Source organism: Peromyscus californicus, unplaced genomic scaffold, assembly GCF_007827085.1.
Source record: "Peromyscus californicus insignis strain IS unplaced genomic scaffold, ASM782708v3 Scaffold_8__1_contigs__length_139910024, whole genome shotgun sequence".
NCBI classification, from domain to species: Eukaryota; Metazoa; Chordata; class Mammalia; order Rodentia; family Cricetidae; genus Peromyscus; species Peromyscus californicus.
In genome coordinates this window covers 30,767,686-30,791,978 of record NW_026294606.1, presented here as the reverse complement: position 1 = coordinate 30,791,978, position 24,293 = coordinate 30,767,686, and the positions used below count along the sequence as shown (strand labels likewise).

Sequence of the window (24,293 nt, the reverse complement as noted above, 5' to 3'; positions counted from 1 at the left end):
AGAGCTGAAAAGTCTGAAAACAGAAACTGGGAAACAGAGGGTTGGTGCTCCATGTGATCCTACAGCATATCCTTGCAGGCTCTTCCTGGCAGATACTGAGATGGTGGGGGACACAACTGTTGATTATTCTAATTCAATCTACTGCTATTGGCCTGAGTTAGTTGTAACTCACTAAACTAATTTAAAGGTGCTTTGGGCAGGAAATGGCCTAATAGAATTTTAAGTACAGTTATTCCTGGATATCTAAAGGATATCAGTTGGTATCTGAAGATGTCAAAATCCTCAAGTGCTCAATTTACATATGTAAAATAACTTAATATTTGACCTAACCAATGTACAGTACATGCTCCTGTGTACTTTAAATGGTCTGGAGATGAGTAAATACCCAACACAATGTAGATAAATGGTCCCTGTTACTATACACTGTTACAATGTTTGGAAAACAAGAACAGAAAAAGGTCTATGTATGTCTATACAGCCTCAGACTGGCTTCAAACTCTTATCCCCCTGCCTCAGCCTCCTAAGTGCTGGGATTACAGGTGTGTGGCCAACACATTTCAGTTCTCCTACCATGTTTTCTGTCAGATTTTGATTTCTCTTTGCTATTTCATGCTGACTTCGTATGAAATTCATGTGTGGGGATAGCGTGGGGAGACCTGCAGGTATAGGGAGCCAAATAAACATGGTATATTGAGCCAAGAGCAACCCAAATGCACCCTCTCTGTGTCAAGACACAAGTCGTAGTGGATACAATCACTCAGGGCAGCCATGAAACACTGGGACACTCCCATGTATACTGATAAGAGTGGGGTCATTCCATGTGCCCCAGGACTATAAAGTCCCTGATCACACACAGTTACCCAAGGTTCATTGATACATCACCTCCCACACCCAAGCCCTACACTACTGGAGGAAGGAAATAGCAGCCTCTGGAAAAGTCCTAGCACAAGCAATTGCTTCCCAACTGGGCCAAGAAATACTAAGTGCCAAACTCCACCCAGCTTTCCCTCACACCCAGCTTCCTGACACCACATGAATGTTAGATTCCCATACTTCTGATTCTCAAAACTAATGTAAGCAGTAAAGGAGGAAGAGCACCATACTTCTGATTCTCAAAACTAATGTAAGCAGTAAAGGAGGAAGAGCAGGCCTGTGGCTCATGGCAGAGCCCTTGTTCAGCAGAGCAAGGCTCTGGGTCCATCAACAAAACAAGGAGGGAGGAAAAAACTAACTCACATGCCAATTTCATCTGGCACAGAAACCCTGTCAAAACTTTTCACATGTCCTTCCTCCTTGCCCGACAGACATCAAATCTCGCAACAATTCTTCTGGCGTGAGTTTAATGGGAAAAAGTTCAAAGATCTGGAATGTTTTCTCTTAAGTATCTGTTTGAAGGCCTCCCTGGATTTCCTGGAACTTCCCAGCACAACAAGGGCCGCGCCCCTGGTAGAGCCAAGCACACTGGAGTGGAAAGAGGGGCCAGAGCACCCAGCCCTTGGCCTCTCTCCGAACCCCCATCCCCCACCCTAGATCCCAACGCCTGTCGCAGGGCGTCACCAGCCGGCGTCTCCGGGGTCTCCAGGATCACTCGTAACCTAGGGACATACGTGGTCACCTGTAGCCCGGGACCCCAGCGCAGCAGCCGGGCCGGCTCTGCGTCGCCCCCATCCCTCACCAGCAGCCTCTGCTAAGGAAGCTGGCGGATCTGGGAAGGCCGCGATGTCTCCAGCCGGCCAGGACCACAAGGCTATTAACCCAGCTGCGTCACGGGTCGCTGAGGCCGCTGCGCAGCAGAGGAAACCCGAGCTGAGACCACAGGACTCTCGCCGCACGCTACCCCCGCCCGCGTCCCCAAAGCCCCGCTTCCCCAAAGCCCTGCGTCCCCAGCTAGCCCACCGCAGAACATACCCCGGACTCTAGGTTTCCTGGCCGATAGAGAGCAGAGCTGAGAGGACGAAGAATCTACTATGCCCGGGGCCTAAAATACCTGAGGGGCGGGGGAAGCGGGCGGAGTCTACAGCCTGGCCACAGCCCTTAGGCAGGGGCAGAGGACAAGGCCAGGTGAGTGCCTAAGGCCCTCCATCCTAGCCCCTCCTCTGGCTCCTGGCCAACCCGCTGCGGATTGTGCAGCTGATCTTTCTGGTACTTTCTTAATGCTATGGCTAACTCCAGCCTATAGGAATGCATGAAGTTACTACTCAGGCTGGAGTCTCTGGGTGGTTTCCCACAGCCTGTTTACTGTGCCTTTGTAGTAGACTGAATGACAGTCTTAGTGTCACCAGAAGTATACCAGTGTTTAGTGGATGGACATTAATGTGACAGAGCAGAACAGAAGTTTAAAGTGAGGGAGGAAAAAAAAAAGATTAAACTACTGGGGATGGAGCTAGAGCACCTGTTCATCAGGCACAGAAAAATAGAGGTGGTCAGGGCCTGTCCCAAGACTCCACTACTCTGTACTGGAAAAGTCAGACTTGGAAGGGCTGATATTTCACATCAATGAGAACGAAGACCCTGTCTGCCATCTTGCATTCTTTCTAGGAAGCCAGTGCCCTGGTGGGGAGAATGCTGGTCACTTTTAAACCTCTAAGGACAGGTCACTCTAGAAACATCAGACCCTTACCCCAAACCTAGGGTTCCCAACAATGACCACCGTGACACTTACACTGGATGCTTCCTGTGGAGGCTGTCCTGATTTGCAGAATGTTAACCAGCACCCTTGGCCCCTCTACTTAGTATATGTCAGTAAAAAAGCAGGAGGCCACCCTAGCTGTAAATTTTCATGTGTGAAGTTCTGAAACAAGGGAATTCTCAGATATCTTACTATTCCTCCTCCTCATCCTTCATTCACTCCACTCTGGGTTTTGTTGTTTCGCTTGTTTGTTTTTCGGTTTTTAGATAATTGTGTGTGTGTGCTGTGTCCAAGAATGGGTTTGCATACATGAACTCAGTGCTTCAGAGGGAAGACAGTGTGGTGTTCCCTGGAACTGGAGTTGTGAGCTGGGAACTGGACTCTGATCCTCTGGAAGAGCAGCACCTGCTCTTAGCCCGACACATCTCTCCAGCCCCTCGAGTCGTTTTTTATTCCAGTTCATCCTTCCAGCATGTCCTTTGCAAAATGTACTGTGTATATATAGGATGAATGTGGATATAATAAATTCTATATATAACTGCAATTTCCCCTTTCCTAAAAAGACTAACATTCTGTGATCAATAATTCTGTAAGTTGCTGTGTGTGTGTGTGTGTTGGGTTGTTTTAGAGCTATCTCTAATATGAAAGAGAGATCTTCCTTATTCTTTTCCCCAGCAGTACAGTATTCCTTTGAGTGCACTGGACTGAGTCCTAGACTTTAGGTTTTCAAATCTACTACATGTGGTGGGGGCAGCCTATGTGCATCTGAAGACAGCAGAAGTCTCAGGTGACCCTCTTAGCCTCCTTACCATTACCATAGCTCTAACTATCTGCCTATTTCATTGTCAAGTCTGTGGGCCATGGCATTCTGTAGGTCACCCAGCAACTCTGCTTCACGATGCCCAGCGGTCATGTCACAGCACAGGAAATGCCTCCACTATGGCTGGAGGAGTGGTTCTGATTCCGTAAATTACCTTAAGGAAATGTTTCCAGATTCTGTGGGTTAATAATGAAGGGGCTCAGCATCTTCCCAGAAAGACTCCTCAACATGAGGCTGGTTAATGCATGCCTGTCACATTTTATGGTGTGTATTCTGCTGGGCTCGTCATGACAGACAGGTGACAGTCAAAAGGCACCAGTTTTTACAGGACGTGATAGAAGTACACAGTTGGTGATCTACTCCAATGGGTAAGTAATGCTGGTGTTAATGCGACCAAGGCCTGGGATTCGGTTGTCTACTGTGCCCCCACTGAGCACCACTAGAAATGCTTCTAGGACCTTTCTCCCGTCTCTTAAGGGAATTCCTGGGGGACAGGAGTGGGCAGGTGCTGGCAATCTTCCCCACCCCCACCTCCCACCAGTAATTGTACTCAGAGCCTCTGTAGGCTAAGCCCACGCTCTGTCACTGATCTCCCTCTCCCACCCAGCTCCCTGGGCCAGCAATTTTTTATAAAGCCCGGCAAGCCAGTCTCTATGCCTGATGGAGAATATAAAGGTCACTGTTAGGCATCACTCACAGGTCTTCTGTACTTTCTCCTCTTTCCTCTCTTCTCTTCCTCATTTAATGAAGAACTAACTGTGCCTATCTCTGGTAGACAGCCTCAGCCCTGTGGACCCTGATGGTGCAGGAAAAAGAACAAAAAAGGAGCAGGAGGTTATCAGTGACTCATTGGTCTCCTGGGTTTCTCACTTTTCCAAAGGGGTTTTCAGAGCCTGAGTCTCCACCCACAGCAAATGCCCAGGCCTTTGTACTGGAAGCTTCTACATATCAGTATAGGTGGCTGATGGATGGATAAATGAGGGCAAGGCCACTGTGTGAGGATGGAGAAGTTCAGAAGGCAAGGAAGGGGGATGCAGCTCAGTGATAAGTGCCTGTGTGCCATACGTAAGATTAAGATTCAAGTTTCAGTCGTTTGCAACATACACACACACAAACACATACACACAGACACACGAGAGAGAGAGAGAGAGAGAGAGAGAGAGAGAGAGAGAAGAGAGAGAGAGAGAGAGAGAGAGAGAGAGAGAGAGAGAGAGAGAGAGAGAGAGGACAGAGAGAGGGGGGAGGGAGGGAGAGAGAAGGAGAGGAACCACAATGAACTTAGTCAAACAAAACATTATTTTAAAAATCCAGGTACAACCCTAAAAGGAGAGTATGGAGAAGACCAAGGGGGACCTCTCCTAGCATCCTGCCTAGAACCTTCTGGTACTATGAAAGCTACGCAACATAGAGGAGCCTTCCAGATCAGTATCAGCATGATTTCTTCAAGCTGTGTGACCAAACTGTGTGGTGACTTCAGCAATACAATCTTTCTATTGAGTTCTTGTGGGCAACCAGGAGCAATGGCAACAGCATGGATTTTTTTAAGGCCTCTAGGAACTCCCTACCTAGCAACTCCAAGGAAGTATCTCACACCTAGCACTAGCTTTCTGTTTGATAACCTGTCGCCTCTAAGAGGAGTATTAATCCACTCTCTGGGAGCAGAAAGAATGTAGGAGTCAGAGGTTCAAAGGAATGATGTAACCCAGTGTCTTCTGGACACAAGAGGGCCATTGTGTCTATGAACTCAGCTCATCTACCTGTACAAGATAGAGCCAGTTAACATTCCAGTGTGGATGAGAAAAGAGCTGAGGAGGAGCCACTGCTAGGGGAGGGAGAGGCAGGGGTGTTGCACCTGGAAGTCTGCCTATTCGCTAAAGGCCAACCTATACCCAGGTGCACATGGATAGCACTCACTGCACCCAGTGGGTCATCTTTAAAAGAAAGAAAGGAAGGAAGAAAAGAAGGAGGAGGAAATGAAGTTGGGAGGAAATGGAGGGAATATGATCAAAATATATTATATATTATATATATAGGAAATTTTCAAAGAATAAACTTTAAAATATTATACTGAAAACAAAAATAAACAAAAAAAGAGTTAAAGGGTGTGGGCTGGGCACACAGCTGAGTGGTAGAGAGTGTGCAATGCATGCTGGGTTCCTTCCTCAGCACCTTTAGAAGGCAGACAGCAAACTGAGTGGAATCAGGCCTGGGCAGAGATGAGGAGAAGCACAAAGCACTCAAGGAGCAGCTTGAAGAACTGGAGGGAGACAGCCAACCAGAGCCAGAAGGACCTGGAAGGACTGTGCTGAAGGTCACATCAGGGTTTAGTGTATCGTTTGCCTTTTGAATTGTGACAATCAGAAACAGTAAAATACTGGGAAATATAGAAATTGTCTGATAAAACAGAAAACCCAAACTGGAAAACAGTTTTCTCAAGAGCACAGCAGTGATGCTGCTGTTCTTTCTCTTTAAGTTTTCTTTTGTTTTTAATCAGCCTCATATTCCAGGGCTCAGATGACATTTGCACTCCCCAGCTCAACACAGTGGCAGAGCACCTAGAAGACAGGTGCCCAGAAGAGGCGGGGCCATGAGGTTTGCAGGTCCACTGTGCCAGAAACCTGGAAGACAGCTTTCGTGACCTGAGTTTCAATTGTCTCTTCACTATTGAAAGTATTCTCTTGTATCTAAAATTTAAATTTTAAGAATCTTGTTACTCTGGAGATCTTTTTTAAAGAACACCTGGTCATAACAGTTCAAGAACTCTAAATCAAATCTATATGAGTCCTGCTGCTTCTCCTGCTTTTTCTTACTCACATTTTAGGAAAACCATTCATTTGGAGGTCATGTATCCACACATTTTTTTGTATTAGTCTCCAACTAACTTTGCATGTTTTTTGTTTGTTTGGGCATTTGGTTACAGTTTTAAACAGTCTTCCACTCACTCTGTCTGGAAGTCACTATGGAGTTCAAGCTGACCTCAGTCTCCTAACAATATTCCTGCCAGCCTTCCAAATGCTGGGCTTACAGACATGAACTACCATCCCCAGTGGGGATGGCACAGCCTGTGGGCTGTAAGGCACTCAGCAGTCAGGCTGTCCACACAAGATTCGCCTCTCAAATATTCTTGGCTTACTAACACAAGTATTCCTAATAATGCTACACTAATGTAAGAGTGAAGCAGACATCTCACCTGGCAGACAACAGTTGGTTAGGCAGGAAATGCTGCTGCAGGGTTCCACTGGGGAATCTCCAGTGAGGATGCTTCAGATGCTTGCAGGCTTGACCCACATTCACAGTGAAGTCCTTCAGTTGTGGCAGGCTGGCAGGATGGCCCTAGTGGAGATTATAAGAGGTCCATGAGAGTATAGGCCAGTGGCTAGCACTGGCAAGTGGTCTGTGTGAGCCCAGCAACAGCGCTGAGAGTTCAAGTCACTGAAGCAACAGCCATGCCCAGTCTCAAGCCCTCTTGCTGCTTAGTATCAACACAGATGCTGGGGAAGCCTAGAGACCATTCCCAAAGTTCCAACTTTTATATCATTTCACTGGGCACAGGGATCATATGGGGTGGTTCATTAGCTGGTTCTTGGTTAGGCTGGTATCTGACCTGCAGGGTGGCTTGCTTCTGAGGACTAGCTTTCAACAGAGCTGCATGACAAGCTTAAGCATGTTATTCCAAGTCACATAAGATGGTTTTAACTATGTTCCTAACACCAAACGAGTTGTCTTTTCTGGGACAGGGTCTTGCTGTCTCAGACTGGCCTTGAAACAGCAAGCCTTCTGTCTTAGCCACCCAAGTACTGTAATTGCAGTCATGTATCAGTTATGCCCATCTAACACTGCTGAAGCTAAAATAACTGTGCCATGCCAGGAACAAGCATGAAATTCATTAACAAGCAAGAGTTACATGGGCTATGAATGAATTCACCAAACACAGAAGGCAGAATTAGAGTTTACTAGATATGTTGAAGTACAGCTACAGTGAGCAAGGCATTCTAACAGGATCGATTTATTGGTGGGCTGGCGACAGAAGGGGGTGTTTCTATGACAGCAGTCTGGCAGTGTCTCAATGTGACAGTGCCCTGATTCTCCAGTCTTACCAGTTGGGACATTAATGAGGAGCTCAGGTCTCACCGGTTAGGCAGACATCTTTTATTTTGCTGAGGAATACATTTTACAGAGGTGTTTGTCTCTTTGGGGGACTGGCTGTCTAGGCAAGGCAGGTATGGGCTACTAGGGAGCCAAACTTCTAAGGGTGTCGACCTACTCTTTCAAGAGTGGAATTCTCTACAGTGGTGTCAGGCTGCCCTAGGACAAATTGCAGGCAGAGTTTATTCAGGTTAATTCCCTCTCGTCTGGTCAGCGGAAGCAGTGGCCTTGCTCTGAGGCAAAAGTAGTCCTGTGTTAAAGCTAGAATAACTCAGCACACACATCTTCCCCAGAAGGACACTGGCAATATGCTGATGAGTCAGCTATAACAAGATAAAGGCTGCCCTGGTTACTTTCAGGAAGTTGAAGGCAATTTTTGTTTCTTTCCTTCCTTCCTTCCTTCCTTCCTTCCTTCCTTCCTTCCTTCCTTCCTTCCTTCCTTTCTTCCTTCCTCCCTCCCTCCCTCCTTCTTTTATCCCTTTCTCAATTCTCCTTCTCTCCATCTCTATCCCCTCCCTCACCCACCCCTCTTTCTTTCTTTTTTCTTTTCTCCCACACTTAGGATTGAACCGAAAGCTTTGCAGGTGCCAGGCAAGTTGCTGTGCCATTGAGCTACATCCTTACCCTTTTTTCTTCTTAGACTAGGACTCACTGAGCTGCCCAGGGTGGCCCTGAACCTACTTTCTGGTCCAGGGAAGCCTTAAACTCGTGATCTTCCTGATTCAACCCCCTGAGTACCTGGGATTTACAAGCTTAAATCATAGTGTCATGCTTATTTTATTTTTAAATGTTTATGTGTAGTGTGTGTTATTGTGTGTATCATGTGTGTGCAAGTGCCTGTGAAGGCCAGAAGAGGGTGTTAGATGCCCTGGAGGCAGAGTTACAGGCAGTAGCGAGCCACTGCAGTGGACACTGGGAACAGAACTCGGGCCCTCTGCAAGAGCAGTGAGTACTCCTAAGTGCTGAGCCATCTCTCCAGGCCCAACCTTCCCATTTTTACTGTAAATACTGACACTTCACTTCAGACTTCTGACAGGAGACTTTTGGCTCCAGGGGTCTGGAAACTCTGTCCTAACCCCCGCTAACACAATATTTTCAGAATGTCGTCCCATGAAGACTCCTGAAGATGGAGTACCAGGGTAAAAGCACGGTCACTGCTCTAAAGTCACTCTTCCCTTTGACCTGGGCAATCCTACCTCCTTTTCCACAAAATCCCCAATCACCTCAGCAGGGCAACTTCAGACTGGAGACTGTCTGTGCTCAGCCACTTTGAAAACAAACTCCCCCATTACTAAATTCTTCTCGACAATCAGCTTTCTGAATGGCCTGCTTCTCTGTCTTCTCTGCTTTTCTTTTTCCATGGCAAAAGAAGCTCATCTCATCTACTCCAGTATCACTGGGTAATCTCTTTCAAAATGCAAATGAAGAGGGGATTGTCCTGTGCTAGACAGAGTGCAGGTGTCCAGCTGACTGGCCATGAGGTCTCGGGTCATTGCTGAAGGGAGGTTCACGAGGATGCCAGGAAAACTGCTCACTCAAGTACCAAGTCAGAGAAACCTAGTGTGTTAATCATAACAGGGAGACTTATTATTAGTTATGAGTGCTTGACCTTAGTTTAGGCTTATCCCACTAGCCTTTATAACTTTTTTAACCTGTTTCTCTTCATCTACATTTTGCCTCAGGGCTTTTCACTTTTCTTTCATTCTGTATGTCCTACTCTCCTGCTTTCTCATGTCTGGATGACTGGTGGCTGCCTGGCTGGCTGGCCTGTGGCATCTCCCTGGCTGGCTGGCCTGTGGCATCTCCCTGCCTGGCTGGCCTGTGGCATCTCCCTGGCTGCCTGGCCTGTGGCATCTCCCTGGCTGGCTGGCCTGTGGCATCTCCCTGGCTGGCTGGCCTGTGGCATCTCCCTGCTGCCTGGCCTGTGGCATCTCCCTGGCTGGCTGGCCTGTGGCATCTCCCTGGCTGGCTGGCCTGTGGCATCATCTCCCTCTCTTTCTCCCTCAGTCTCTCTCAAGCCCAGATTCCTCCTCCACTTATTTTCTCTGCCTGCCAGCCCTGCCTATCCATCTACTGCCTAACTACTGGTGTTCAGCTTTTTATTAGACCAATCAGGTGCCTTGGGCAGGCAAGGTAAAACAAATGCAGCACATCTTTACATAGTTAAACAAATATGCTATTCTGTAACACACACAATCAGTAAGACAATAAAATAAAAAAAAATTAATAGCAGTAAACCTGTGGTGAATGGGGCCTAAAGATTATGAGGCTAATTTCAGGCAGCCTGTGAGTGGTGCCTAGGAACACCAGCCTCTCTAGCCCCTGCCACTCTAGCTCTGGGAGACAGAGACTATATTTGGGGTTTGCATTATAGCCAGGTGGTCTTAGAGACCTGGAAGATAATTTCCCTGATCAAATGTAATGGTCTCCTTGAACATTATTCTAATTTCATTTCTGTGATAAAATACCCTGACAAAAAACAACCGAGGGAGAAATGGGGTTTATTTCAGCTCACAATTCCGGGGTACAGTCCTTCGTGACGGGAAAATCAAGGCAGGAACTTCAAACAGCTAGTCATATCACATCCACAGGAGAACAGAGAGAAACGAATGCATGTAAGCTCACTTGCTTGATGGTGTTCCACACAACTTCTCTACTCTTAACAGTTCAGGAACTCTTGCCTAGGAAATTGTGCCACCCAAAGTGGGCAGGGTCTTCTCACATCAACTGACTTAAATGAGACTCTCCCTCACAGACATGCCAAAGGGCCAACACAATGTAGACAATACATCATGGAGACTCTCTTCCCAGGTGATTCTAGGCTGTGCCAAGTTGACAATTAAAACTAACCATCACAAAATCTCATTTGGATGTCACACAATAGGTTAAATTACAAAGTGCTAGCTTGGGTATTCTATAATGAAAGTGAAAGTGGTATGAGACATATATATCATTTATTATTCCTCCTTGGTGAAGTGGCTAAAATGTTTCCATTCTTTTTACATGAAGACGGAAAGCTCCAGTTCCCAGTGCCTACTTGTCTTAGTCGTTGTTGTTAACATGACTGAGTACTACAGACAATATAGTTTCAAAAAGAACAGAGACTTAATTAGCTTGTGATTCTAGAAGACAGGATGTCTAAGAATGAGGGACTGTATGTTAGTGAGGGTCTTCTTGTTGGTGTGGACTCTGCAGAGTCCTGATGAGGTACAGAGCTTGACACTGTGGATGGGATGCATAGAAAAGGCAAGGATGAACAGGCTTTAGAACAGACCCGTTCAAGATAGCCCATTTCAACTGGGAGGTGGTGGCACACACCTTGAATCCCAGCCCTTAGGAGGCAGAGGCAGGTGGATCTCTGTGAGTTTGAGGCCAGCCTTTTCTACAGAGTGGCAGGACAGCCAGGCTTGCTTACACAGAAAACCTCTGTTTTGAAAAGCAGGATGGGAGGAAAGATGGTTCACTGCCCAAGTAATCCCTTAGTACATGAATGAATTAGCTCACTTACAGCAAAGCTCTCATGACCTAATCATTCCATAAAGACCCCCATCTCCTATAATACCTAACTTGAGGGATTGGCTTCAGCATGAGTTTTGTTGGGGACATTCAAAGCACTGCATCACCCTACCCAGAACCAAAGTACTCCAGCCTCTTGTGAGGAAGGTATCTGTTTGCTGAGTCAAGGAGAAAGCGATTGGGTAGAACAGGACTCTATTGTCTAGTTATCACTGCAGCATTCCCCGGACTTTCTCTCCAAATAGACACACTGCCCCTTCTGTTTTCCAGGGCTATTAGTGTGTCTAAATAAAATATTAGACCTTCACAAGGACAGGGGTATTTCCTAGCCTGCAAGATAACTATATAATGTCATAGTCAAAGTCCTTTAGAACATTTACACTCCTATTCTTTGGATAGTTTGATGATTGATCATTGGCTTTGATGGCTTTATTATATGAACTGCCTACAATTGGAAAACTGGTACCAGTCAATTGCCACACATGATGTAATTGTTTCATTTGTTCCACAGACTTATTCTACTTACTGAATGGGCCAGGAGCCACTTGGAGACAGAGAGAGAGAAGACACAGTCTCAGCCTCAGTACAGATGTGCACACAGATAAAATGTGGTCTGGTATGTGCAGTACCAGTGCTGAATATAAGGGACAAGAACAAGTAGAAGCAGGAACAGTAAGTTTGCCTTTGGGAATATGGACCAAAAAGGGTGTTAGAGTCCTTAACACAGAACTGAGAACTGAGGAATGAGGAGAAGCTGAGGAGATGACAGGATAAACAGGAGGGAATATTCCAGTTGCTTTTGATCCTGAAGTTTATCACATCAACAAAAAACAAGCTAGAGAGTTAGACATAGTTGTAAATGCCTTTAATCCCAGCACTCCAGAGGCAGAAGCAGGCGGATCTCTATGAGTTCAAGGCAAGCATGGTCTACAGAGTGAGTTCCAGGACAGCCAAGGCTATGTCTCAATAAAAAAGAAAGAAAGAAAGAAGGAAGGAAAGAAAGAAAGAAAGAAAGAAAGAAAGAAAGAAAGAAAGAAAGAAAGAAAGAAGGAAGGAAGAAAGGTAGGAAGAAAGAAGGAAAGAGAGAAAGGAGGGAGGGAAAGAAAAAGCAAACTAGAGCACTCAACAGCAGAATCTGGCTAGGAAAGCTTGCTTCCCAGCAGTGCAGGAGACTGGCTGGAGTGGGAAGGAGGCAGAGGGCAATGCTGCCATTCTTAGGATAAAGGGAGCTAAGAGGGACCCACAGTGATGAGCTATTTACAGAAGAGGACAGACAGCCTTGGGGCGTGTGGACTAGGTGGGTAAGGAAGAAGGACTCTAGCATGACTCTCAGATGTCTGACTTGGTCCAGCTGTGAATGGGTGGACGAGCGAGGTGGGAAAACAGAAAAGTGAACACATCTCTAAAGATCACATTTATTAAGGGGGATGGGCTCACAGCCCATGCACCTGTAGAGTTGAGCAGATGAACCTGTGAAACTGGTTCTCCTTTTTCCACCTTAGGTAGGTTTGGGTTGTCAGGATTTCAGAGCAAATACTTTAGCCAGCTAAGCCAGCTCAGCAGTCCTTGTTTGTTTGTTTGTTTGTTTGTTTGTTTGTTTGTTTGTTTGTTTCAGTGCTGGGGCCTGAACCAGGGTCTCCTGAAAGCTAGGTAAGCACTCTACCACTGAGCTACATCCCCAGCCCTCTTTTTACTTTATACTTTGAGACAATGTCTTACTGAGTTACCCAGGCTGGTCTTAAACAATCCCAGGATAGACTCAAACTCTTTCTGCCTCCCCTGTAGCTGGGATAACAAGCCTGTGCCACCAGATCCAGAATCCATTTCAGTTTTGACATGGAAAGATTGAGGTGCCATCGGATTTCAGGAGAGGTCTATGTACCAAGTGCCAGTGTGACTGTCAAATACATATAGCTTGAAGTCACAGGCCTCAGTGAGGTTTTCTCAGGGAGGGAAAGGATTCCCATGAATGCCAACACACAGGGCAAATGGAGAGAAAACAGCTAGAAGCTGACTAGGAGAGGGCAGAGAAATAAGTTATTAAGGACAAAAAGAGGGGCTAGTTCTAAATAAGGACCTGAGTGGTTTGGGGCCATGAGGAATTCCTGTAGGACAGAAGTGGGTGTCCAGAGTTGAGTGCAATGGCCTTCCAATAAGAGGGGAAGGGGGTGCAGTTTGTTCTTGGAGGACAGTGAGGAGGCAGAGGTGTGAGTGGATTTTACAGGGTGACAAAAGGGCGGGAAGTAGAGTCAGATGCTCAGATTCTCTGTGAACAGGCCTGAAGCACCAGGGTTGGGGAACAGAGCAGAAAGCAGGGTGAGGCTGGTTAGTCTGGCCTAGAGCAGGAATGCACTGGCTGGGCCTTCTGAGCAAGTGGTTGGATCTGTTGGCACTGGAGGAAACCTGTGACCTCTGTGGAGAGCAGGGCAGGGAGGTGAGGTCAGGATGGCAGTGTCATGTCCCTAGACACCCAGAGGAAATGACAGGTAAGTCAGAGACAAATCGTGATGAATCAACAAGAGGAATCTGCCAGCTCTGAAAAGAGCCAGGGCAAGGACAGTCATGATCCCAGGTCACTGAAGGAATATGGCATATGGGTCACAGGGAGAGTGGCCTTTCCTTGTCTGGACCTAAGGCCACCCAAGCCTAGTCCTGTATTGCCCAAGGGCGCCAGCAACTTGTGAAAACTTCAGGTTCCATGGCTCCACCCACTCCTGGAGTGTCCCTTCCTCCCAATTATCCCTGAGTCCAGCCAGACAGGAGTCCCCATTTGCTGCAGCCAGAGTGTGAAACCCACAGCCACGATCCACTCACTGCATCCTAGGCAGAAGCTCTCACATGCCAGCACAGCTGCGCACTCAAGGGCCAGCATGCCTGGGAATGGGGCCTGTGCTAGAGGCCAGGGCACCCCCTGGCTGAGGTCCTGAGAATAGGATGAAGTCACATACTTGGGAAAGTTGAGACCTCAGAGGTCAGAACTCTGAGGAGAGGGTAGGAATAGTGGTGGAGGCTGGACAAGGGAGAAGGGACAGGACAGGGGCTGAGGTAGGCCTGGGACTCAGTGGGCTGTGGCTCAGGGGTAATTTGCTCAGGGCCTGGCTGAGGGTTTGCGGCCTGGACTGCTGAGAGAAGAATCCCTGATTGAACCATGTGGGGCCCAGGCTGGGCAGGAGTGGGTGGGATTGGGGTGGAGTGGTAGAAAAAGGTCAAGTGACAACTTAACCTAAGATGACCAGTCTGTCAGGCCGCAGGGTGTGGCTCACATTGTGTTCCTGGCTCAGCAAGTAAGGAAGCTAACCAAACCACACACAATCTGCTGGTGCAGCGATATGCACACGCAGTCACTCTTTCTGGGCAGTTTATCTAGTCTGCACTGGCAGAATCCTGAAGCCTTGTTTTCTTGTTATCATTCCCATGTTTCCTATTTGAGATCTTCACTCAACCTCAGGATATTTTTATAGTTTTTTCATAACACAAACTGAGCTGGGGATGTATGTGAGTTGGAAGAGTGCTTACTTTCCTTGCACTGAACCCTGATTTTGATCACATAAAACTTGGGGAAGTGTGCAAGCCTGCATTCCCAGCACTCAGGTAGAGGGAGTAGAATCTAAAATTCAAGGTCATCCTCCATTACATACAGAGTTCCAGGCCAACCAGGGCTACATGAGACACTGTCTCTCTCAAAAGTAAATACATAAAATAACAAAACTACAAATAATCTAACATTAACTGTCAATCCTTAAAAGCCCTCTGCATTCTGGAAGGTCTTACTATTTAGGTACTTTCTGTCCTCAAAGTGAGCCAAATAGGGTGAGGTTTTACTGTTCAACTGGTAAAACAGAAGGCAAATCTAGAGGTCTTCCTTCCTCTGCCTGCTGGATAACAAGCTGACAGTGTAGGGGGAAACTGTTTACCAAATCAGAACTGATAAGAGGCTTAATAAAGAATGTGTAGTACATGAGAAACAGAAACACAGAAAGAAAGAAAGAAAGAAAGAAAGAAAGAAAGAAAGAAAGAAAGAAAGAAAGAAAGAAAGAAAGAAAGAAAGAAAATTCTCAGAGAGAATCTCCCTGCTGAGATGGAAGGGGTCCCTTTATAACAGGGGAGGAAGTTATCTGGTCTTAGTGCATGGGGCGTTTGTGTGATGTCATATCTGGACAGACAGATCTTATCACTATCCTGATAAGTAGTACATTTGCAGCAGCATTAGTCCTTCCTGAGCCTGACCACTTGGGTGAGGCCCCATGGATCATTAGGAGGATCCCATGATGCAAAACTCATCACAAGTTACTGGATCAGGCTTGAAGCAATCAGGTTCTGACTGTTGAAGGGTGGGGTGTGCTGTTATTTTTGGCCTTTGTGTCTCCAGTTTTCCCCTGACAGATCAGCAAGGTCAAGTCACTGACACTAGATCAAGGTCTTCTCTCTTTGGGGCCTGCTCCAGAGCTGAGAAGGGATGTTGGGGGCCCGACTGATGTTGTTGGTCTGTCATAGGGATGTAGGACCTTGAGGCATGAAAGGCTTGAGTTGCATTTTGAAGAGGGGAAGGAGTGGTCATCACAGACAGCACTGTGTCATGGTTTCAGGGGTGTGAGGCAGGTACTGAAGCTGATGGTCATGGGTGATTCTCTAAAACCATCTGGAGCTTAATGGCCTGTGATTTGGAAGATACCAATCACATTAGAAGATTAAGGAAGCAAGGGCCAAAAAGGAGAAGAATTATGCCAGCAGGCAGATCTAGATGAGGCACTAACCAGGAGAGGCAGCCTCTGTACCCTCCCACAGGAGCCAGCTCTCAGAGGCTGCCCCTCTTCAGTAATAGTTGGCTTTTGGACTTTTAACTATGTAGTGCACTGTTTCCACTTGACGACCCAGACAAAGCACAGCGTTCCAGTGAGGCAAGTAAGCCCCTGGGCTGCCATACTTAGGAGACCATAACTGTAAGACTACACCCTCAACTGGTGAGCAAGGAGACGTAAGGAGACAAAATATATGTTTAGATTCAGTTAAGAGAGAGTCCACTCCAGGAGAGTTCACTGGAAATGTATATGGAGAGATACAGCTTAGTGGGTTCATTTGAATGAAGAAGCTGAATAACTGCTAGAGTCCATCAGGAGTTAGAGGTAGTCAACACCAGCAAGGGAAAGTGTTGCTGGAGCAGATCATAGATGTATTTGAGAAGGTGATTAATGGGAGGCAGCAGTGAGCAGGACTCAGGGTAAGAGTCCTAACAGCCAAAAACGACACCGTGTGGTGATTCCCAGAAGGCAGGGTAAGAGGTATGTAACAGCAGTGACAACTGCTATTGCAATGGTGAGGAGAGACCCTAAGCACAGTAGGAGTAGGGCAGGGAAGAGTGACAGGAGACAGGTGCGTCAAGATTAACATCGAAGAATCCAGTTAGCAGAGAAAGAGGAAGGGCCGCTTCTCCTGGTCTTCATACTCAAGAAAAGCACAACACACAAACATGAGACAGGTGGGGGCTATGTAAATGACATAGAAAGGGTCATGGGGCTTGTGGCTCAGTGCTTTGGGGGGCTTGGCTCACTAACAAACTCACATTCTCTGGAGTGTTTTCTCTTTCTTCAACTGCCTCAACTTCTGTTTCTAGCCATCTCTGGTCTAATTCTTTACTGTAGTTCACAAGGATCTGGGTACTTCAGCATGTGACTCAGATCCATGCCTATAACACCTGGTGAACCAGCCAGAAGAGAGAGGTAAACCCAGGATGATTCTCGATTTTCCTATCTCTCTTAACAAGGGCCCCATATGCTGTGATTCCTTCTTCCCTTGAGCAACTGGAAATGATGGTCAGACTTCCATGGGAGATTGAGCATGGCCTTGACAAATCCGCTTCAGGGTCTCCTTTTCCTTTTCCTTTCCCCAGTTGTAGGTGCCCCATGGCCCCGGGAGTACACCTCATCTTCTGTCTCTCCCTACTGGGAAATAAGACAAAGAAGTATACATTGGCCAAGGACAGCTGCCAAGACCACCCTTAAAATTCAGAAGCAGGGCTGAGAGGTGATGATTCAGCAGCTAAGAACACTTGTTCTTGCTGTTCTTCCTGGGTTTGATTCCAAGCACCCACATCGCAGTTCACAGTTGTCTGTAGCTCCAGTTCCAGGGACTCTGTCATACTCTTTTGGCTACTTTGGGCACCAAGCATGTACATGGTGCACATACATGTAGGCAAAACACTCATACACATATGATAAAATAAATCTGAAATATTGGCTTACAGGCTTAACCTCTTTAGTAGATTCAACTATTCATTTAGATGAGTTAAACATGCATCTTCAAGGTGACAATCAATTTATCAATACTTATGTTTCAAATCTTAACATTGCTCCAAATAAAGCTAAGATCATGGCAAGCTCAAATTCAGGCCAACAATTGTATGCATTTCTAAACACAGCCCTGTAGTGATATTGCGTTCCCCAATATATCGTGCACCCTAATAAATTTATCTGGGGTCAGAGAACAGAACAGCCACTAGACAGACATAGAGGCCAGAAAATGGTGGCACTCACACCTTTAATCCTAGCCTTCTGGAGGCAGAGATCCATCTGAATCTCTGTGAGTTCAAAGCCACACTGGAAACAGGCATGGTGACTCATACCTTTAATCCCAGGAAGTAATGGCAGAAAGCAGAAAGGTATATAAGGCATGGAAACCAGAACTAGAGCTGGTTAAGCTTTTAGGCTTTTGATCAGCGGTTCAGCTGAGATCCATCTGGATGAGGACTCAGAAGCTTCCAGTCTGAGGAAACAGGATCAGCTGAGGAATTGGCAAGGTGAGGTGGCTGTGGCTTGTTCTGCTTCTCTGATCTTCCAGCATTCACCCCAATACCCAGCTCCAGGTTCGTTCTTAATAATAAGACCTTTTAAGATTTGTGCTACATAGCCCTGTGAACAGTGAAAATATGTAGCCCTGTTTTTCAAAATGTAACCAGAATTTGAAAACAAATTTCAAGATTTCTAGGAAAATAATCAACATTTTAATATATTTTCAACTCCATTTTCAGTCCATATAAATATGTTACATACCAATTTTCAAGAAGAATGCACAAAGATGCAATCTGACATTTAACCTAAGGGAAAACTTGGTTAAATCTCTTTACTCTGCTTTTCTAGATCCTGTCTCTCTAGACACAATTATCCCTCCATTCCCAATCATGATCAATTCATGTCATTGCTTGTTGAACAAGTTGTTTTGGTTTTTGTCTTTTATTTTGTTTTGTTTTTTTTTTTTTTTTTTTTCAAGATAGAGTTTCTCTGTGTGTTCCTGGCTGTCCTGGAACTAGCTCTGTAGGCTGGACTTGGACGCACAGATCCATCAGCCTCTGTCTCCGTGGTGCTAGGACTAAAAAAGGCATGTGCAACCACATGCAAGTATTTTCGAGAATGAAATACATCTAGTAAAATCAGAACCGAAATACCTTGTAAGCATCTGTGAGCTCACACAGACTCACAACTATTACACTTCCATCAAAGGAGCTGCTGAGGCACTAGATCCCCAAATGCAACGTCAAACAGCACACTAGGCTGTTACCCTCGTGTCTCCTTGTTTTATGTACATTAAAAATAATCTTGAAAAGTAAACTTTTATTTTTTATGTATGTTCACTATTGGGGGGGGGGTGTTGAAAACCTTGGACCTGCTTAGTTTTCTTATTTTTGAGACAGGGTTTCTTTGTGGACCCCTGGCTGTCTTGGAACACACTCTGTAGACTAGGCTAGCCTTGAACTCAAAGATCAGCCTGCTTTTGCCTCCCAAGTTCTGGGATTTAAGACGCTCTCTACCACGCATGGCTCTGCTTGGTGATTTTGAGACTGTTATAAACAGACACGACATAATTAAGATTGTTATGTGAGGACTTTTTCCTTCTCTGCAGTGGTGGAAATGTTAGGAAAATAATACACAGGCCCCTTTTTTTCTCATCAGCTTTTGTATTTGTGTATTTAATGTGTGACCCAAAGACAATTCTTCCTCCAGTGTGGGACAGAGAAGCCAAAAGATTGGACAGACCAGCTGTAGCATGAATTACCACCAGATGGAGCTCTAGGGTTTCCTGAGGTCGAAAGGGATGGCGCTGCATCCAACATGAACTGGGTTTGTCTTTTATCTCTGTCCTCTCCCAGTTTGTTCCTTCCGGCTCTTGAGGTCACCTCCTGGTCACCAAAGACTTTGATGTACACATTTATTAAAGCAGTCAAAGGATTCTAGGGCTCCTTGATCTAGTTTTTGAAGCTTTTGCCCTGTCTCTGGAGGGGCTTGGCTTATAAAACCTCCAGTCAGGAATGGGTTGGCACCCTCAGACTCTCAGGATCCAGATATGTATATCTGGTTTCAGCTAGCCTAGACTGAAAGAGAGCAGGGTTTTCAGTGACTTAACAAAGGAAGGAGTTCTATAATGGCTTTTGTCATTCCACCCAGTAGACAGACAATTATATAGTTTTGGTTGGACCTTCCCTGATCATTTCTTTATGTAAATGGCCTGAAAAGACCATCAGGGTTCCATGTCAGGCCAGACAATGGAGCTGGCCAGGTGTAGCACGAATCTTAAAAGTTCTTATTAATAAAATCAAACCCAAGGCCAGTTATTGGGGTAAATGCTGGAAGATCAGAGAGACAGAACAGGCTGCAGCTAACCTCACCTTGCCAATTCCTCAGCTGATCCTATTTCCTCAGACTGGAAGCTTCTGAGTCCTCATCTGAATGGATCTCAGCTGAACTGCTTCTCAAAAGCCTGAAAGCTTAACCAGCTCTAGTTCCTGGTTTTCACGCCTTATATACCTTTCTGCTTTCTGCCTCACTCCCTGGGATTAAAGGCTCACTTCCTGGGATTAAAGGCATGAGTCACCATGCCTGGCTGTTTCCAGTGTGGCCTTGAACTCACAGAGATCCATGCCTCCAGAAGGCTAGGATTAAAGGTATGAGTGCCACCATTTTCTAGCCTCTGTATCTAGTGGCTGCTCTGTTCTCTGACCCCAGATAAGTTTATTAGGGTGCACAATATTTTGGGGAACACAATACCACCACAGCCAGGCTGTAACTGAGAAGTTCAGCCTCATCAGCCCAGGCTTACACTGAAGATCAGATATGCATGTAGCAAGCAGTTAGGGGATATAAATATTCTGCAGGTCAAATCAAAAGTGAGCCCTTGGAATTACTTACTGAAGGTCAAAGAATCATAGCTAAATCACCCTAGTTTGGGTTGCTTGGGGCAGTTCAGACATAGGCAAGAGGACATGTAACAAATGGTGCCACCTAGTGAAGGAAAGGGTATCTTCTTCGGAAGAGGGGCATAGTTTTAATTCTTCCCTGAGTTCTCTTGCTATGAAGTTCCCAGGACAGTGTAAGGGACAGAGTGTGCCTGGCAAGGGGGAGAGGCCCATTGGTTGCAAGGGGTAAGTCTTGGTTTTACCACACTGACTCCTGAGGCAGGCCTTAATCTGACTTTAAAGGGAAACTTTACAAACAAAACTGAGAGAGAGGGTGAAAAAGCAAAATGATAGCTACCTTCAGGTCTCTTGGATCAGGAAGTCTGGCTCAGTGTGTGTGTAGGGTGGAGTGGGGGGTGGGGGACACAGATAACAGACACAACCTTAGTCAGTTAGTCACATGCTCAGTTTGTCACTGGAGTTCTTAGGGTCAAAATCTAAGCCCAGATTCCCTAACAAGCTAGGCTAAAGCATCTGTCCTCAACAGGCCAATGAAGGAGATGGGCAACGGTGCAAAGCAGGGAAAGGAGATCAACGCTATGTGGCTACTAGAAAGAGGAACAAAGAGGTCCAGTTCATGTGGCAGGGTTTTCCAAAGGAACAGAACCTACAGTTATAATGGGGTTTATTTAATGAGTTTACACAATAGAGCCGAAGTAATCCAAAGCTTATTGTCTACACAGTGAAAACACTGAGAACCTAGTCGCTGCTCAGTCCTCGAGGCTAGCAGCTCGACAGACCCAATCTGACCCTGAAAGCCTCTGAAATCCCTGAAGAATCTCTGGACGTCAGGGAAGGTGCTGGCAGCAGCAACAGAAAAGAGATGAGCACACTCAAGCAAGCGCCACTGTCTTTTCCTTGGACCTCTTTACTTCTGGGCTGCTGTGGGAAGTGCTGGGTGGAAAGTACCACCCGGTGTGGAGAAGAGTCTTCTCCCCTCAGTTAATTCTTCCTGGAAATGTTCTCACAGATCTGTTCAGAGGTGTCTTTCAGTTGATTTCAGATCCAAGCAAACTGACAATCAAGATTAACCATCCTGGACTGGAGACATGGCTCAGCAGGTAAGAGCACTGGCAGCTTTTCCAGAGGACCCAGGTTCAATTCTCGACAACCACATGATGATTTACAACCATCTGCAGCTCTAGTTCCAGGGGATCTTCTGGCCTCTGCATGTACCAAGCACACATGTGGTGTACCTACATACATGCAGGATAAGCACTTATACATATAAAATAAAAATAAATATTTAAATACTAATCATATTATCCACTGACCCCTTATATACATCTTAGGTACTGATATAAGGTCAGAGTTTGGGGGTGCAATTCAATTATTATTTAGGTATTTTAGAGACAGTCTTACTATGTAGACCTGGCTGGGTTACTGTGTAAGCATGAGGACCTAAGAGTGATGCTGGCATTGTAGTGGCACTCACTTGCAATTCCAGGACCAGAGAGGGGTGGGACAGAATAGCCCCAGCCTACCTGAGGTCAATGCATTCCAAGTTCATTGTTCATTGAGAAACCTATCTCAAAATATAAGGTGGGGCATATTGAAGAAGACACTTAATGTTGACCTCTGGCTGTATATGAACATGCATCTGCACTCACATACAAAAGAATAAAAAATATTCCTAAAAAAACCAAACAACAACAACAAAATCCCAGTTAACTGTTAGTTGTTAACAGTTCTTGAAGGGATCCTAGCCCCACTCTGAGCATGTGGCTCTGGCAGGCCTTGCCCTTCTCCCCAATTCCCTCAGCCTTGCTAAAAACTGTTGGATTACTTTCCTGTACTAGCCCCCAAGATCTGTTCCCTTATTTGGCCACTTCCTCCTCCTGAGGCTGACTACCAAGGTCCAGCTATTAGTACTGAAGTCCAGCAATCAATAGGCCCCTTTGGCTCACCTAAGTAACACGCTTAGTTAAAATTAAATACCCATCCTAACACAGGGTTTCCCCTTGTACCTTTACAAACTGTCATTTTCCGACATGCCACATCTTTCTCCTCTCTACCCAGAGGCAGTCTTTTGTCCTCAGGGACAAATACCACTGCCCCCTTTCCCTTGTTCCCTTCTCCTTCTCTCTAGTCCTGTCTTTGTCCCTTATCCCTGCCCTCTGACCCTCTGGGGCAAATAAATCTCCTTGTTCTGGGAACTTGGTCTTGGAGGTCTGGAGCCAATACTTCTCCTTTCAGAATGCAGGAAACTGACAGTTAACCGTTGAATTTGGATCCAAAGAAAAACTGGTTATTTGAGGATTTCACTTTAACCAGAACTAACTAACATGTTAACTAATTGAAATGTTAATTACCAGCTTCCTTCCTGATGGAATGATTTGTGTCTGGTGCTGCTAAACATTAATGTGGAAAGTGGCAAATGTCTGCCACATTAAAATGTTAACCCTGGAAACTAAGACTAAAAATTCCTATTAGATAATTGCTATGCTTTTTTATGGTTATAAAATTATAATAGGTATGTCCTCAACATCTTTGTTTCTCTGTGTTCTCTGTGTTTGGATTCAATAAAACTCAAATGGCCCAGAAGAGCCCCAGAAGATTACAACTCACTTCAGCCTTTCTTGTCATATGGCAATAGCCCAAATAACAGAACTCTAACATCATAAAAGCCCTGTTGAGGTTTGAATGTGAAAATTTTCCCATAGGCTCAAATGTTTATCACTTGGTGTTGAAGGCGTGTGAAAACTTTAGGAAGGAAACCTTGCTGAAGGAAGTTGGTCAGTAGGGGTTGGCCTTGAGAGTGTATATCCTAGCCCCATTTCCTGTCATCTATCTGCCTCATAACTGTGGATACAATGTGACTAGTTACTTCATATCCCTTCTTAAACTGTGAGCCCCAATCCATTATATTTCTTCTTGTCATGTATATGATTGTAACAGCTAGAAAAGTAACAAATACCATCCCATATGGTTCAACAGAACCTAAACAGCTCAAAAGAGCCTCCAAACCAAGAGGAATACAAACTTGGAGGTCCACTAACTGGGGAGAGATTAACAAAGGTCAGACATCATCAAGAGTCCAAAACAGGAGCTGGAGAGACAGCTCAGGGGTTAAAGCACTTGCTCTTGTAAAGGACCTGTGTAGCATGAATCTCCTTAGCAAGCCTCCTAGGCCGGCCTCAAACTCCGGATCCTCCTGCCTCTGCCTCCTTCAGCAAATCCTACCAGCATGCATCACCACAACCGGCAACGTGTAGCTCGGGTCTGAGCTGGGGCCCGCAAGGCCATAGGCAAGTAGCTTTTCTCGAGAATTCGTACCACGAACGTTGGGCACCAGATGTAGCATGAATTGTTAGGAGGTCTTATTAATAAAAACAAACCTGAGCCAGGTATTGGGATGAATAAACCCAAACAACAACTCTGTCAGAGGCAGCCTGACTAGTGTGGCCATCTTTAAAGTAGCTTCACAGTGTTCAGTTATTCTGAAATAAAATATGTGGAGGTGGCGTTGAGGAAAGGTTCTGAAGGCTTTCCTGCCTCCTTGCCTGCTATACCTAATTGTTCTTGTACGTTTCTTCAACATTAAAGTGACACAAGTGATAAACTGGAAATCCCTTGACACAATGTTTGTTACCAGTGCTATCTGACCTCATTTTGAGAGCATGGCTTGCACCTGGAGCTCAGCATGCAATGTCAGTCTTATTTGCTGTAACTAACCCAATAGCAGATCGGTGGAAAGCTGTTACTCCATTTAAGATGCTCCAGGTGAACTGTCCTACTGTTCAACTCAGCTCACACGATTATAAACACCAGAGAATACCATTCAGCTTCTAGTCCCCACTGGAGAGCAGCTTGCCCAGCCCAGAGTTCTTGTCACTGATGCTGCTGTACTCGGGTCATGCATGAGCCCACAGGTTCTGAGGCACCGGATACCTGCAGCTCTGTTACAAATGAAGACTATCTCCGGGTCGGGGTTCACAGGCAGCCCTGACCGTGCTGGG

At 45.9% G+C, this 24,293-nt stretch overlaps 1 protein-coding gene across 6 annotated transcripts in view; it reads right to left on the bottom strand.

Annotated features, from left to right (window-relative positions):
* Positions 1–24,293, bottom strand: part of LOC128104632 (serpin B6) — a 94,513-nt gene that overhangs the window by 14,982 nt on the left and 55,238 nt on the right. For 2 of the 6 annotated variants that reach the window (XM_052729560.1, XM_052729559.1), the window contains exon 3: positions 6,640–6,782. The exons of 1 other annotated variant lie outside the window; for it this stretch is intronic. In XM_052729560.1, coding sequence (XP_052585520.1) covers positions 6,640–6,782 — 143 coding nt within the window. Of the gene's footprint in view, positions 1–1,615; positions 1,783–1,908; positions 2,086–6,639; positions 6,783–24,293 lie in introns of those variants that run through there. 3 more of the 6 variants (XM_052729562.1, XM_052729563.1, XM_052729561.1) reach the window with 3 other exon arrangements.